This window comes from Notamacropus eugenii, chromosome 1 (genome assembly GCF_028372415.1).
Source record: "Notamacropus eugenii isolate mMacEug1 chromosome 1, mMacEug1.pri_v2, whole genome shotgun sequence".
Classification (NCBI taxonomy): domain Eukaryota; kingdom Metazoa; phylum Chordata; class Mammalia; order Diprotodontia; family Macropodidae; genus Notamacropus; species Notamacropus eugenii.
In genome coordinates, this window is record NC_092872.1 from 327,808,033 (window position 1) to 327,825,866 (window position 17,834).

Genomic DNA, 17,834 nt, shown 5'->3' on the forward strand with positions numbered 1-17,834 from the left:
TGAATGTTAATACTTTATATATGAATATGTACAATATTCCCCTAAGTAGCACTCTGCTTTTACCAAGGTTTATTACTTAATCAAAAAGCACTTACTTTTTTGGTTAAAGAGTCATCAGAATCAGAAGGCATGCGTGTTGAGACATGAAACATTACTTCTACTGTAGAAGTAGCAAAATATGGAGCGGTCAATCCAGTGCTTTTGTTTTTTTGCAATCCTCCCATAAAACCACAGTGATTTGTTAGATTTACCTGTGAGAAAAAAACCAAACAAAAAAGTTTTAAAAATTCCATAATGTAAAAAACCCAAATCACAGACATTTTAAATTGCAAAAATGACATTTTTCAATTACTAAAAAATATCGTGATATAGTCAGAACTGTCGTATTTTATTTCTGAGCTGAAGACACTTAATTAGTAGAAATTAATTAGGAAAGAAAGCAACCACTGAGCAATGGTATCCTATGTTGGTCCAATAGGTGTTAATGATAAATTATAAAGGTTTGTGAGAGATCATGGCTAGGAAGTTAAAAAAAAAAAGGACTGGAAATAGCTTAAGGGTAAAAATTTATACAGTAATGCCAATCTGATTAAATGATCATAGGTGTGTGATATTTAATCAGTCCAAAATGATTCCTCAATTTGTGTTATTACTTAGTTCTTGATCGGAGTTGAGAAACAGTAATTTAATATTCTACAGTACTTTTTTCCTTCATGACAAATTCTAAATTAATTTGTGCACAAGTTTTAAATGAAGACTTAATTAACCACCTGATAAAATGAAGCTAAGCTTTCATTTCATAAATGTATAGACTGAATACTTTTCAAATATCAATAATACATTGTGAAGAGTTGCATGTAAAAGCCAATAGTTAATGTTGGATAATCTGTACATAATCTAATTTATTTGTGCTAGATTTTATATGATAAATATTTTATAACATTCAAAGAATATTTGTATACTTTATCACAAGTAATACAATAACACTAGGACATAGTTATAATTATCTCTGTTTAACAGACAAAGGGTGAGGCATAGAAAATTAATTGATTTGCCCAAGATCACACATGTGGTACAATTCCAGTTGTGACTGAACACACAAATACTTAAAATACCTACTATGTGCAAGTGTGAAAAAGCTAGGAAGAGACCCAACTCTACTGATACTCCAAACAATTGCTCTTTTGACTGCTGAGATTCAAAGCAGAAGTAACGGGATGATTGAAAGTGGTTTTAGTATTAGTCCCCAGAAGTTCCCCCAGGTTTTAGAGGCTTAATTCCCAGAAAAACTTTCTAGTAACATAAAGGAAAAAGGTATCATAACATGGAAGAAAAACATACGTTTTTTTCCTATAAGAAATCAAATAAGAATCTAAAGTATTTTATAAGAAGTTAAATTCAAAACTAACCTCCCAACCAAGACCAGCTACAAAATCCTCATATGCCTGACTTCCTCCAGTATTAGTGAGAATGGAATGCTTATCCTCCTGTCCCTCGGCCACATAAAATACAGCAATCTTGTGCGTCTCTCGGCTGTAGGAATAAAAGATCACATTATTTATTTTAAAAACTATTTATGCCTATACACTTTGTAAAGAATCAGTAGGTGCTAAGACTGACACAAAGATGAAGACTATCATTGCCTTCAAGGAGCTTGTAATTTAGTAGTTAAGAAAAGATATACTAGACTATCTAATTTATATACTTGACAAGAGGCTCTTGATCCTGACCAAGGCATTCCCTGAATGGATCAAATTGGCTTGATAAATCTGAAACAAACTACCCTGGCAGTATTATTTTACTATCAGGCCATCAAGCAAAGAGAGCCAATGGACAACAACTGTAGGAGCTCAATCAATTTAAATTGAGATGGATAATAAAGGGCAATTCTTTCCCTTCTTCACAACACTATTACCTAGAGAGGAAAAAAAAATCAGAGAAATAAAAGAACCCAAAGAAGTCATGATTATTAGTTTTAATGTTGGTAATTCATCATTAAAGAAATTGTTATTGCTATCTTTCTTTTTCAAATTTTAAATTCTTAATTTAAACAACAAAAGAAAAAGCATTTCCAATTAGTACTACTATGTTTGAAGGACTATATTTGAAACCATGAATCTCCATTGCATTTCACTTTTTAAAAAAAGTATATAAATAAATTCTGCACAATAATTTCAAAGCTGCCTTGGCTTGCTTGTGGAACTCTGAACTTCCTTTTGTACTCTATGAATTTTTAAAAAATGTTTAAATGCCTTTCTTTCTCTCTCTTTTTTGGCATCACCCCTGTAAACTCCTTCTTCTTCCATTAATAATTAAAAATATAACAAAACACCAACAAATAAGCACAATCAAGCAAAACGAATCCACGTTATTATGGCCACGTCCAAAAAACGTATGTCTCTTTCTGCACTTTCAGTCCACTGCCTCTCAATAAAGAGGTAGGTAATTTGTTTCTTATCATCTGTTATCTAGAGACAGGCTAATTATTGTTTTGATAAAGAGTTCTTAAATCTTTAACAGATGTTTTACTTTAAAATGATGTAGGTGTTGTCTATACAGGTCTTACTTCATTCTACGAGTTCATACTACCTATGATTTTCTGAAATCATCTTTCATTATTTCTTATGGCTTATTAATATTTCATTACATTCATTTTTACATACATACATTTATATCAGTCATTCCTCAACTGATGGAATCACCTTAGATTTCAGTTTCTGTAGTTACTTTTCCTTTTCATCCCCTTTCTGGGATAAAGAAATTTGTTTGGTTTGTAATTATTCTCTCCTCAGTAATAGGTTCTTCTCTCCTTATCCTCATCTGTTTTTATCTTTAATTTGGTGTATTTCTAGACCAAATTCTTGATGTGTCTGTGTATGTTGAACCTGTCCTTGTTTCAGACAAGATTAAGTTTCATCTTATGTCTGCTCCGCCCCTCCCAACTATTCCTCCATGTTTGTATACTCTTTATCTCAGACTCTAATTACAAGAAAGAACAACATTCTCCCCCCTTTTTTCTCCTTCCTGTTTTGGTGTATTCCTTTTATTTTCCTTTCTTTTTCTCTTTTTGAAAATCTCAGAGTTGAACCATACCACTTCCCACCCCTCTCATCTCCTCTGGTTTTGTTTTTAAACTCCCTCAATACTTTCTGAAGAAATTAAGGTCTGAAGGGAAACGATTCTTCTAATCCTACTAGAATGTTAGTATATCATCATCAGAGAGCTCCTTCTAGGTTTCTCTGGACTCTTGTGTTTGACTTTCAAAGTTACCACTCAGCTTTTTTTTTTTTTTAAATCAGAAATAATCTAAGTCCTCTATTCCACTGAATAGCCACTTTCTTTCCCTGTATATATTAAACTCAGTTTTGCTGGCCAAGCAATTTTGTCTTTTAGAGCATTGTATTCAAAGATTTCCTGTCATCAACGTAAGCTGCCCAAGTCAAGTGTGATCCTGATTGAGGTTTTGGGGGAGCCTTGAACTGCTTCTTTTTATATGCTTGAAGTATTTTTTTCCTTTGACTTAGGAGCTCTGAATTTTTGACTATGACATCTTCTAGGACTTTTTCTTTTAGGGTTTCTTCTAATTGGTAATTAGTAAATTCTTTGCATCTTCACTTTGCCCTCTGGTTCTAACAGATCTAGGCAGTTCTCATTTATGATTTCTTGAAATACAGAGTACAAGTTTTTTCTTTAAAAAACAAAAAAACAAGGCGGGGGAGGAGTCAAAATGACGGAGTAGAAAGACAGACCTGCTCTTAGGTCTAACCCCAAAGTCCAAAAACTACCTGTAAAAAATGACTCTAAACAAATTCTAGAGCAGCAGAAGCCACAAAACAATACAGTGAAAGACATTTCCAGCCCAAGGCAGTCTGGAAGGCCATCAGGAAAGGTGTATTGCACCAGGCTAGGGGTGGAGCGCAGGCCATGGAGCACAGTATAATCTTGGCCCCAGCTCAGCAGGGACATGACTAGAGCAGGCTGAATCCCATGTAGCAGCTGCAGTTCTGAGATTTCTCACGCCACAAACACCAAAGACAGTTTCAAATGTCAGTGAGAAAGCTCTTTCACCTGGATGAGAAAGGAGCAGGGTCCTACCCTAGCCTCCGGCCCAGGGCGGCAGAAGTCACTGAGACACAGGCTCCATTTTTGGAGCCCTTGGCCTAAAGACCCTGGGGGAATTGAGCCACTGATCTGGATCTCAGCCCTGAGTGGTGGTCCTGGGGTGAGGAAGAGAACTGGCTGGTGGAGCTGGTGGAGGCTCTGGAGAGGGAACCCTACTCATCCTGGGAAGAAAAGCTTGTGGTTGCTTCCAGACCAGAGCGCAGGCCAGGAGAGGTGTAAACTCTTCTCCCTTGATTGTGTCACCATGGAGGAACTGAGAACTTACATGTCCCTAAAGTATACCCTCCAGTTGACAAAGGACTCAAAAGTCAAGTAACTAGTTGGGAAAATGCCCAAAAAAGGGAAAAAAAATAAGTCTATAGAAGATTACTTTCTTGGTGAACAGGTATTTTCTTCCATCCTTTCAGATGAGGAAGAACAAAGCAGACCACTACAGGAAGACATCAAAGTCAAGGCTTCTTCATCCAAAACCTTCAAAATAAATTTGCAATGGTCTCAGGCCATGGAAGAGCTCAAAAAAGATTTGGAAATCAAGTAAGATAGATGGAGGAAAAACTGGGAAGAGAAATGAGAGTGATGAAGAAAAATCATGAAAAGCAAGTCAACAGCTTGTTAAAGGAGACCCAAAAAAATGCTGAAGAAACAACACTTTTAAAAATAGACTAACCCAAATGTCAAAACAGGTCCAAAAAGTCAATAAGGAGAATAATGCTTTAAAAAGTGGAATTAGGCAAATGGAAAAGGAGGTTTGAAAGTTCACGAAAGAAAATAGTTCTTTAAAAATTAAAATGGAGCAGATAGAAGCTAATGACTTTATGAGAAACCAAGAAATTACATAAGAAAACCAAAAGAATGAAAAAATAGAAGACAATGTGAAATATCTCACTGGAGAAACAACTGACCTGGAAAACAGATCCAGGAGAAATAATTCAAAAATTATGGAGTTATCTGAAAGCCATAATGAAAGAAAGAGCCTAGACACCATCTTTCATGAAATTATCAAGGAAAACTGCCCTGATATTCTAGAACCAGAGGACAAAATAAATATTGAAAGAATCCACCGATCACCTCCTGAAAGAGATCCAAAAAGAAAAACTCCTAGGAACATAGTAGCCAGATTCCAAAATTCCTAGGTCAAGGAGAAAATATTGCAAGCAGCCAGAAAGAAACAATTTGAGTGTTGTGGAAATCCAATCAGGATAACACAAGATCTAGCAGCTTCTACATTAAGAATATGATATTCCGGAAGTCAAAGGAACTAGGATTAAAACCAAGAATTACCTACCCAGCAAAACTGAGTATAATACTTCAGGGGAAAAAATGATCATTCAATGAAATAGAGGACTTTTAAGAATTCTTGATGAGAAGACCAGAGCTGAATAGAAAATTTGGCTTTCAAACACAAGAATCAAGAGAAGCATGAAAAGGTAAACATTAGAGAGAAATCACAAGGGACTTACTAAAGTTGAACTGTTTACATTCATTTCTACATGGAAAGATAATATTTGTAACTCTTGAGACTTTTCTCAGTATTTGGGTAGTTGGAGGGATTATATACATATAGACAAAGGGCACAGGGTAAGTTGAATAGGAAGGAATGATATCTAAAAAAATAAAATTAAGGGGTAAGAGAATAATACATTGGGAGGAAAAAGGAAGAAATGGAATGGGGCAAATTATCTCTCATAGAAGAGAAGTTTTTTCAATGGAGAGGAAAAGGGGGGAGATGAAAGGGAAAACATGAAACTTACTCTCATCACATTTGGCTTGAGGGAATAACATGCACACTCAATTTGGTATGAAAATCCATCTTACACCACAGAAAAGTAGAGGAGAAGGAGAGTAGTAGGGTGGGAGGATGATAGAAGGGAGGACAAATGGAAGGAGGGAATAATTAGAAGTAAACACTTCTGTGGAGGGACAAGGTCAAAAGAGAGAATAGAATAAATGAGGGACAAGATAGGATGGAGGGAAATATAGTCTTTCACAACATGACTATTATGGAAGTCTTTAGCAAAACTACACATAACATAGCCTATATTGAATTGCTTGCCTTCTCAGTGAGGATAGGTGGGGAGGGAGGAAGGAAGGGAGAGATGTTGGAACTCAGTTTTAGGAACAAGGGAGGGGTGTGATAGAAGGGAGGGCAGATTGGGGGAAGGGGTAATCAGAATGCATGGTGTCTTGGGGTGGGTGGAGGGGAGAGATGGGGAGAAAATTTGGAACTCAAAATCTTGTGGAAATGAATGCTGAAAACTTAAGTAAATAACTTTTAAAAAACTGCAAAAAACAATAAAAAGTTTCACTGAGTCTATTGTTTTAAAACCTTTTTCTTCTTTAATTTCCAGGTAGATTAAAAAACAAAAGTTAGGTATGTTACTTATCTTCCTGAATATTTTTTATTTTGTTCTATTATTTCTTGATGTTATATGTAGCCACTGAGTTCTGGTTTAATTGGTTTTATTTAAGGGAGTTTATTTCTTGGGTAAGAATTACAACTTTATGTTCTATGCCATTTCTCATTCCTTAAGTTTTGTCCTGTAGACTTATTTTTAGTTTTTTATCCCTTTAAAATTTCTTTTAAGTATTTATGTAGTCCTTATGGAAAATTCATTGTTCCCTTTGAATCTTTGCTTACAGTTGTTATTCTCTCCTTGGCTGTGTTTTTTATAATGATCTCTTGACCTACTATAATTTTTGATATTGGTCTGTGACATCTTTTTTTACTTATTCCTCTAGCTTTAGTTATGGATTGGTGCCTTGTGCCAGGGCCAAGCTGCAATCCCTGCTATAATTTTGGGTGTGGTGGTCAATCCCGCTTGGTTGAAACTTGGATTTCCTGGGTTCCTTTGCTGATCTCCACCTCCTAGGATTAGTCCTATATGAATCTTTTAAATTCAGAGTGCTCTATTTTATGGACCTTCTATAGGGTCTCAACCAGAGTACTAAGGAACTTGTAGAGTTCCCTGGGCTGTTCCACTCTAAAAGGTACTATTTTGTACTAGTTTTGCTGCTTCTCTACCCTGATGATTTCTGAGCACCCCTGAGACCTTCTTGGGGTGGGTGGGTGGCTTCATTCTCCCTACCTCTGGACATGTTTGCAGACTATATATACCGCTAGCTGTCTCCGTTTATGGTTGGAGATTATGGGCTTACAATTGACTTTTTGTGCAATTTTGGTTAAGTAGTGAATGGATTTCTTGATCATTTAGTCTAGCGTGAATTTCAGGCTTTTGGTAGAATGGGTATGTGAGAAGGAGTATGTTGGCCTCCATTTAGGCAACCATCTTAGCTGGAAGTCTATTGCTACCATTATTAATGTTGAGCTTCCTTTTAAAAAATTTATTAAGAAGTGAAACTACTTTGGAAGTCAGGCAAAAAATTTCAGTTTTTCCTAGATTTAATTAGACCAGCTTAATCTAAACATGAAAAGCAAAAGAATGAAAGAAACTGAGTTACAAAGGACATCAACAACCATCTGGTCTAATCCATACTTGAAAGAAATTCCTACTATAACACAACCTGACAAGGAATCAATCTTGCCTGTTTGGAGACCTCCAAGGAAGAGAAGTCCACTACCTCTTGAAACAATTTTTTGGGCATCTCTAATTGCTAGGAAGGTTTTCTTGACATCAAGCTTAAATTGGATTCTTTGCAACTCTCACCTACTGCTCCTTGTTCTACATTCTGGGGCAAACAGAACAAGTCTAACATTTTCCCCACAAGACAACCTTTCAAATACTTGAAGTCAGAATTATTCCACACCACATTCTTCTCCCACCTTGCAAATCTTCTATTTTCCAAGTTCACACATCCACAGTTCCTTCAAACATTTTTTGTCCAACAGGCTCAAGGCTCTTCACCATTCAATAGCACTCTTTAGGACATTCTGCAGTTTATCAATGTCCTTCTTAAGCTGTGATGCCCAGAAGAGAACACATTTTTCCATCTGAGGTCTGACAACATCAGAATAATAGGACTATCATATCCTCATTCCTGGAAGCAATGTCTCTCTAACTACAGCCCAAGGTTGAATGGACTCTTTTAGCTCTTATATCACACTACTGACTCATACTTGGCTTGAAGTCCTCAAAAAGCCCCAGAACTTTTTCTGAATAATTACTATATTAACATGGTTCCCTCCTCTTATACTGGTGAAGCTGGCTGTTTTGTACTCAAGTGTTAGACTTTACATTTATTTCTACTGAATATAATTTTATTGAATTAATCCTAATACTCTAACTAGTCTGTTAAGAGTCTTTTGGATTCTGACTATGTTACCTATCATATCTAATCATGGTCTATAAAATGTAGAACAATGACATTGTAGATAATAATCTATTCCATCCCTATTTTAGAGTTAACAAAACTAAGTCCCAGGAGTTCAAATGATTTTCCATGAATACAAAACTATTAAGTGACAGATGCAAAACTGGATCATAAGATAACAGATCACAGGTTTAGGGGTAAAAAAGAATTTAGAGGCCATTGAGTCAAATCCCCTTATTTTACAGATAAGGTTAAGGGATTAAATGATTTATGGGTAGGGTTTGAGGTGAGATATGAACCTAGATATTCCTGATTATAAGCCCATTACTGTATCCACTATGCTACCTACAGAGATTCAAGTCTTCTGAATGAAGTCAAGTGATCTTCTCATTTAACTATACTGATTCTATGTAAATTACATCCTAGAAAAAAAGTTGAAACTTTTTTAAGGTCATACAATCACAGACTTAGAAGTTGAAGGAACTTAGAGGTCATTGTATCCAACCCTAAGGAAACTGAGGCACAGAGTTAAATAACTTGTCCAGAAACTGAATCCAGGTCTCCTTGATTCCCACTCCAGAGCTCCATTTACTACATTATGCTTATTCTTTAACCTACTTAGTACTGAGAGATCACAATTAATCTGTTTTAAAGTTTTTATTTTTTATATCAACTTGACAACCAACACTTCCATATGCAAAGAACAAAAAGGACTGAATATCCATGCCATACAGCTTGGGTTTTTGAAGTATAATAATAAATTCATCATGTTAGTTTCAAAGTTGTCCTGCTAGTCAGTGTCTCCATTTAAACTATTTCCTGTTCTCTGTGCATTTTAAAAAATGTTTTCCTTATATTCTTTTTGGAGCATCATTATTACAAGTTCTCCTCTTCCTCATCAATTCTACTTATCTCTCCTAACACAAATTCTTTATAAAACTCTCCATTTTAACAAATAAGCATACTCAAGAAAAACAGATTCCATGATGGCCATGTGTCTCATTCTACACCTTTAATTTATCATCTCTCTGTAAGGAAGTTAGAAGCATATTTCATCATTGGTCCTCTGGAATTTTAGTGTGGCACCTGAACTGATCAAAGATTTTTTAAGTCTTCAAAGTTTTTTTTTTTTTTTTTAACAAGCCTGTATAAAGTGTTTTCCTAGTTCTGCTCACTTAAGTCTATGTTTGTTCATATAAGTACTACCAGGTCTTTCAAAATAGGTTCCTTTAATCATTTCTTATAGCACAATATTCTATTACTTTTATACATCATTCCCCAATTAATTAGTGTCCCATAATGTCTAGTATTTAGCTACAATGAATAATTCTGTACAAATGGGGCCATTTCCTTCCTTCTTTCATCTCTGGGCTATATGACTAGCAGTGGTATCATTGGTTCAAAGACTACACACAGTTTAGTAACTTTTTGTAGACAGTCGCAAATTGATTTCCAGGATGGTTTCATCAATTCATGACTCCTTTAACAATGTATTACAGCACTTATCTTCGTAGAACTCTCCAACAACTGCCTTCCTTTTTTTTTTTTGTCACAGAGCTAATCTGAATGGTGTAAGGTAGAATCTCAAAGCTGTTTTAATTTACATTTTGCTTATTATTTATGATTTGGAGTATTTTTTCATATATTTATAAATCAATCAACCAATATTTATTAAGTGCCTACTACGTACCATGCAGAACAACAGTTACTTGCAATGAGTTTATAGTCTAACAAGGAAAGAAAGTACACATATAAATATACAAAGCATAAATATGTACAAAGTAGTTAAATACAAGAAAATTTAAGAGGTAGGGTACTAGTACTTATGGGGATCTTGGAAAGGTAAAAGATGATGCCTGAACTGCACCTTAAAAGAAGAGGGAAGCTTTATGAGACTGAAGTAAGGATAGAATGCATTTAGGCATGTGGGATGGTTAGCGCAAAGAGACAAGAATGGAATATCATGTGAAACATAGAGGTCATTTTGGTTATATGACAGAGAGGGGGACTAATATCTAGTGAAGTTGGAAAGGTTGCTGCCATTCATTTGTACAGTCGTGTCTGGCTCTTTCACAACTCCAATGACCACAGAAAACCAGGTCCTTCTCTCCTCCATTATTTCCTGAAGTTGGTTGGAAAGATACATGGGGCAAAGTTGGAAAGCTTTTAAAAGCTAAACTCAGAAGTTTTATAATTAATTCTAGAATCAACAGGGCACCATTGGAATTTACTCATTATTGAAGAAACATCATATCTGTGCTTAAGAAAAATTACTTTGACAATACTGTACAGGATGGATGGGAGTGGTAACAGATTTGAGATAGGAAGACCAATAAAGAGGCTGTTCTAGTAATGAAGTTAGGAAGCAATAACGGCCTAAAGTAAGGTTATTTATGTGACTAGAGAAGCATTTGGATGAGAGAAATATTGTGGAGACAAAAAGTGAGATTTTGCAACTGATTGTTGTGACTTAGGACAACTGTGAGGTGAAGAAGAGTGAGGCGATCAATATGATGCTAAAGTTAATGAACCTGGGAATTGGAAAAACAGTGGGGGGAATTTTTAAGCAGTGTGAGTTTGGAAGGGAAAGAGAGAGGGTCCAGTTTTGGACATCTTGACTTTGAGATATGTTCAGGACATCCAATTGGAAATGTCCAACAGGCAATTGGTATTACAGGATTGAAGTTCAAGGGAAAGAATGAGGTTAGATACAAACATCTAGTAGTCATTGGCATACAGATAACAATTAAACCCACTGGAGCTGATAAGCTTAATAATATTATTAATATTAATACCATTAGGAGTTAGCATTTATATAGCACTTTTAAAAGTTTGTAAAGCACTTAAGAAATATCCTCTTATTTTATCCTGGTAAGTGACACTATTATTGTCCCCATTTCACAGATGAATAAACAGGAGCAAACAGAGATTAAGTGACTGTGTGACTTAGTTACACAGCTACATATCTGAAGTCAGATATGAACTCAGATTTTCCTGATTCCATGTGAAGCCTGCTATGCTCCATGCTACCTAGATATCCATGGTCATTGAGAATATAGAGAAAAAATGTGGGGAACTTAGGACAGAGACTTGGGGGACACCTATGACTGGGGGCCATTATAAGCACAATAAGCCTGTAAGAATACTGAGAAGGAATGGTTAGATAGGTAGAAAGAGAATCAGGAAATAAAAGAATCATAGAAATCCAAAAAGGAAAATTTCTAGGGGAATAGAATGGTCAATGGTGTGAATGAGGCTGATAGGTTGCTAGGGAGGAGAGCTGACAAGAAGATTTGGCACTTAGAAGACTATTGGCAACTCTGGATAAGGTAAAACAGCAAAAGGTTGAGGAGTGAAAGAAGAAGCAGCTTTTTCAGTGAGTAGGTAGGAGGGAGACAGGGACTATAGCCTGATGAGGCAGAGTCCAGAGAAGTTTTTTTTTTAAAGACAGGGACTCATCAAGCAATGCTGAAGCCATTGACGGTTTACCTTGGTGTTGAAGTCAATCCCTCCCTAACTCAAGTTACAACTGAAGAAGAGGTTTTGAATGCCATTGGGCTCCTTTTGTGTGGCAAAGCACCTGGTACTGATTCTATTCCAGCTGAGATTTACAAGGTAGGGCATCCATACAAAAGCTGAGATTTTCCTGGATTATATGGCAAGATGAGATTATCCCCCAGGAGTTCAAGGATGCCTCCACTGTACAGCTCTATAAAGAAAGGAAAATCATCCTGTCACAATCACAGGGAGGTTTCTTTCTTAGTCGTTGCTGGAAAAATTCTTCCAGAGTTGGCTGATCCTTGACTTGAAAGCTGGTCATCTACCTGAGAGTCAGCATGGTTTCAGAAAGGGCAGAGGAACGGTCGATATGGCATTCACTGTCTATGACAACTCCATGAGAAATACCAGGAGCAGAACAGAGGTCTGTACACAACATCTGTAGATATGACCAAAATCTTTTATACTGTTGGTCATGAGGACTTATGGAAAATTATGTCAAAATTGGATTGCCCAGAGAAGTTCATCAGCACTGTACATCAATTTCATGATGACATGCTTGCTTTCGTGCTTTCCCAGTAACGAATGGAATGCAACAAAGCTGTGTACTTGCTCCCATACTTTTTAGCATGGTATTTTCAGCCATGTTGTTAAATGCCTTGAGGATGAATGCAGCATCAAGGTCAGCTACCTCACTGATGATAAATTCAATTTGAAAGGCTGCAAGCAAAGACTAAAGTGTTGGTGCATGACATTTTGTTTGCAAATGATTGTGCACTCAATGCAGCCTCTGAAGCTGAGATGCAACAAAGTGTGGATTGATTCTTTGCTACTTGTGCTAATACTGAACTAATAATCAACACTAAGGAAACACAGGTGCTCATCAGCCAACATTACCCCATCCATATATGGAACTATATGTGGAGCAATGGAGAAGTTCCAAATACTATGGATAAGTTGACTTACTGTTGCAGTATACTTTCCAGGGATATACGTATTGATAATAAAGTTGACAAATGGACTTCCAGAGCTAGCTCAGTGGTTGGGAGAATCCAAAGGAAAGTGTGACAGAAAAGAAGTAGACTATTAAACTGAAGGTCTACAGAGACACTGTGCCCACCTCATTATTGTATGCCTGTGAAACCTGGATAGAATACCAGTACCATGCCAAGAAACTGAATCACTTCCATTTGAACTGTCTTAGGAGATCCTGAAGATCACCAGACACTGAGGTCCTTTCTTGAACTAAACTGCCAGGCATCCAAATTCTACTACAAGAATGCAACTATGATGACCTGGGCACGTTGTTCAAATGCCAAATGTACACTTGTCAAAATGAGACCAGGCAAATGTTCACATGGTGGGAAGAGGAAGCAATACAAGGATCCTCTCAAGGTCTCTTTTTAAGAACTTTGGAATTGATTGTGTGACATGGGAAGTACCCAGTATGGTATGCTCACATCAGAGAAGGTGCTGTGCTGTGCTCTATGAGCAAAACAGAATTGAAGTAGTTCGGAAGAAATGCAAGATGAGCAAATTAGAGAATCCACACCAAATGTTCAAATATTTTTGCCTGACCTGTGGCACCCCAAGCTCATATTGATCTGATCAGCCACAGTCAGACATACTGTATCAAGTTACATACTGTAACGACTCTAACACAGTGATAACATTTTGGTCTTCTTTGAGAATGAAGGACAACAATCAATTATATATTTGAATCTGTCTTCTACCTTTATTAGAGAAACCTGTTGCAAAGATTACCCCCCTCCTTCCCCCTTAACTACTAATTCTTACTGTAATGATTTTGTGTTACTTCCTTTTTTCTTTTGGTAGGAAGATTTGGAATTTATTAGGGTCACAGACACCCTTTTCATATAACTTGTCTTCCCAATATACAGTCGCTGGTCCCACACCCTTTATCTGAATCTTTCTTTACCTGGCCATAGTGCTGCTTAGGTCAAGAAATGAGTTCAGTGTCCTGGGATGCTGTGGGAGTTACATGAATAGACCTCCAATGACCTCCAGAATGGTCCCTGTGATGTATCCACTGTCATCTGATGCCAGGAATGCCACCACATCTGCCACATCCTCAGGAATCCCCAGATAGCCCACCCAAATTTGTGGAGTTATCTGGTCCAATTCTTTCTATGGTACTTTCTTCTATGGTACATGTCATCCAAGTTCCTGGGACACACTACAGGTTATTTCTTCCACTCCAGCTCTGGATGTTGCATAGTTTGCCTGTCCCAGGTTCCCCACCTTTACATGATGCTGCTGATGTTGATGATGGAGCCACCATAGTCACTGGATACCAGGTGTCTAACTGTAGCCTGAGAGACCAAAAAGGTGCCCTTGAGATTGACAGAAATGACTTCATTCCAGTAATCCTCAGGTATTCAGAACAAAAACTCATCTCGGGTAAACCTAGCATGAGAGACCACCATTGATGGTAGACGAGAGAAACAGGCATGGATTTGCTCTATCAGCCCCTGCATTGCCCTGGCTTTGGTCACATCAACCTGGAAAGCAGCATAATACCTTAAGCCAGCCCCAGCTTCACTCCCCATCCCCTCTAGAAGTCGTACAATCTTCTCAGCAGCTGCCCCATCCTGGTCACTTGCAGCCCCTTCCCTGGTCAGGTGCAGGCTGACTGCCCAACTGATGGCAACTGCCTGCACCTGTGACCAGAGCGAATGCTCAATGCGGTTGAAGCTGGACCACCATGGTAAAATGGTACCTGTTAATTTTATGGAATCAACATCTTCCATTTTCTCTTATATGAAACAATGCACCAAAACATTTGAAATAAAGTCAAAACAGTTCTTATAAGAAATCTGTGTTTGTAAAAATGTATCTTAACAAATATCCCTAACAAAATGGGAAAAGGATTAGTGAACATTAGAAAATAAATTAACAATTCTAAAACAAATATACCCCCCTCCACCATGAAAGTATAAAAGGCTATAAAACTGATAAAAAAAAAGAACTAAAAATATTTTTAAAAAAAGTCTAATAACATTGATTAGAGAGTCACTCTGATACATAGTAGACAGAACACTATATTTGGAGACAGAAAGATTTGAGTTCAAATTTTGCCTCCTAGCTGGTGATTCTAAAAAAGTCATTCATCCAAAACTTCCTCTATAAAATGGGGATAATAACAGCACCTATCTCTTAAGGCTGTTGCATGGATTAAATAAGTTTCCTCTGTAAAATAGGGACAATAATACAATGTTTCTCATGGAGTTCAGAGGATCAAATGAGCTAATCAAGGTAAAGCACTCTGTAAATGTTAAAAACACTATATAAATGTTAGGTATTAGCTATTCAAGTCCCACCTACAGTACGTATTGTCTGTGTGATCCTGGATAAGTAACTCAATCCAGTCTCTCATGCTTGCAACACAGGATTCATCTACTCCTCACTATCCCTCACTCTTTTCTCATCTAATCTTTTATCCTTTGACACTGCCACCACTCTGATACAGATGCTCATCTCCTCACACCTGGACCACTACAATAATGTGAGGGTGGGTCTGCCTGTCTTAAGTCTCTCCTTACTCCAATCCATCCTCTATTCAGCCACTAATGTGATTTTCCTAAAATAGGTCTGACCATGTCATTATCAATAAAATTCAACCAGCTCTCAGCTCCCCACAGTCTTCAAGATCAAATACAAAATCCCCTGTTTGACCTTCAAAGCTCTTTATAACCAAGCCCTCTTCTACCTTTCCATTCTTTTTACACATTAATCTCTGACATGTACTCTCTAATCTTGCGACACTGGCCACTTGGCTATTCCATGAAGAAGACACTCCATCTCTCGGGTCCAGAAATTTTCTCTCACTGTCCCTCATGCATAGAACACCCCTTCTCTTCTGCTTTGACTACTGACCATCCTGGCGTCCTTTTAGTCCCAACTAAAATCCCATCTTTTACAGGAAATCTTTCCCAATACTTCTTAATTCTTGTGCATTCCCTTTATTATTTCCTATATCTCCTGTAGATACTTTGTTTCGTGTATAGTTGTTTGCATCTTTCCTCCCCCATCAGATTGTGAGACACTTAATGAATATTTACTGACAACCTCTTGTGTCTCAGGTAACTTTCAAGGAATACTGGTTGAAAAGCAAGTGTAATTTATATTGGTGGAGGGAATTCCTACCCTAGGAGTTCCCTACCTTAGACATTCCTATTCCAATGAAATCAAAACTCCAGTTTTTAAAAAAAATTTAAAAAAAGCATTAGTAAGGTTAATCAAGAAAAAGGGAAGAAAAATAACATTAACAAAATAAGAAAAGAACAAGGATTCACAACAGAGAGTAAATAAAAAAAGAAGTGGTTGGGTTATGGTCTCTGAGGACCCTTTTGGTCTACGTTCCTTTAATCCTATTACCTTTAAATATTAGAATACACATCAAATCTGAGAATTCAAAGGAAATTAATATGTACATAAAATAAAATATCCAAACTAAAAAGACAGCTTTTTAAAAATTTTATTTTAGATTTAAATAATAAAATTTAAATACATAATAGAAAAAAAGAAACATATAAAATTAAATACTGAAATGCAAAATGAGAAAAAAAGGGTATGTCATGTGCACAGCAGGAAAGAGATCTTAAAGGACCCAATTTGAGAAAAAGAAATCAAGCAAACAATGAATTGACTGCTCTAGGGAAAAAAATTCCAGCAAAAATGGAATTACATGTGAATTTTGTTAAAATACTTCAAATAATTAATACCTATTTTACAAAATGTCTTAAAAAATGGAGACAGAGGGCATTCTACAAGGCTGACTGGAGTGCTGATATCTAAATAAGGAACAGAAATAGTACAGAAAAGACAATTATAAATTTTGCTAATCAATTTTGATGTAAAAATTTGAAACATAATTCTTACAAAACATGTCCCTATTCTCTCAACTATGAACCTTGCTTCATATTTCACTGGAAAAATTGATGACATTCACAAAGATCCTCATCTCTTATCACTGAGATGACTTCACATAAAAAGATGATCTTTTGCCAAGGCAAACTCTCATCCACATGCACAAGGAATCCCATGCCATCCTGTCTTCTCCAGCAAATTTTCCCTTTTATCTTCTCTATTCTCTCACTGTCTACTGGCTGCTTTCCTACTTCCTACAAACATGGTGATATCTCCCCCATCCTCAAAAAACCCTCACTTGATCCACCAATCCTAGTTAGGAATCATCCTATATCTCTCCCCCTCTTTGTGGCTAAACTTCTTGAGAAGGCCATCTAAAATTGGTGCCTCCACAATTCTGACCTAATCATTTAACCAAAACTGTTCTCTCCAAGGTCACTAAAAATTTCTTAGCAGCCAAATCACAATCCTTTTCTCAATCTCAAAGGATGCTTAACCTCTCTGCAACTTTTGATACTACTGAGCACCCTTCCTTGATACTATTTCTCTCTAGATTTTCATATGATTGCTTTCTCCTGCTTTTCTCTTATCTATCTGCCTCCTCCTCTGTTGTGTTCTTTGCTAGATTTTTATTTGGGTCATTCCCACTAATAATAGTGGCTCTCAAAGTTCTGTCTTGGGTCCTTGTCTCTTTTATAATGGATTTTCTCTCTACCGTACTTAGTGATTTCATCAGCTTCAAGTTTCAATCATCTCCTCTACACAGATGACACTCAGGTCTACTTTTTGGCACTAACCTCTCTCCCAACCTCTAGACTACTAGTAAGGCATCTTGAATTGGGTGTGTCTCATAGACAGCTTAAAAACAACATGTCCCAAACTGAGCTGATTTTTTTTTCTTTAGAATTTGATTTTTCTCCAGTTACATGTAAAAACAATTTTTAACATTCATTTTTAGAACTTTAAGTTCCCAGTTCTCTTCCTTCCTTCCCTCTCCATTCCCCTCATTGAGAAGGCAAGCAATTCAATTAAGGTTATACATGTGTAGTCATGAA

At 36.7% G+C, this 17,834-nt stretch overlaps 1 protein-coding gene across 2 annotated transcripts in view; it reads right to left on the minus strand.

Moving 5' to 3' along the window:
* Positions 1-17,834, minus strand: part of RALGAPA1 (Ral GTPase activating protein catalytic subunit alpha 1) — a 325,621-nt gene that overhangs the window by 72,533 nt on the left and 235,254 nt on the right. For both annotated transcript variants that reach the window (XM_072629732.1, XM_072629733.1), the window contains 2 exons: positions 1,410-1,533; positions 96-251 (listed from right to left, as the gene is read on the minus strand). In XM_072629732.1, coding sequence (XP_072485833.1) covers positions 96-251; positions 1,410-1,533 — 280 coding nt within the window. The remainder of the gene's footprint in view (positions 1-95; positions 252-1,409; positions 1,534-17,834) is intronic.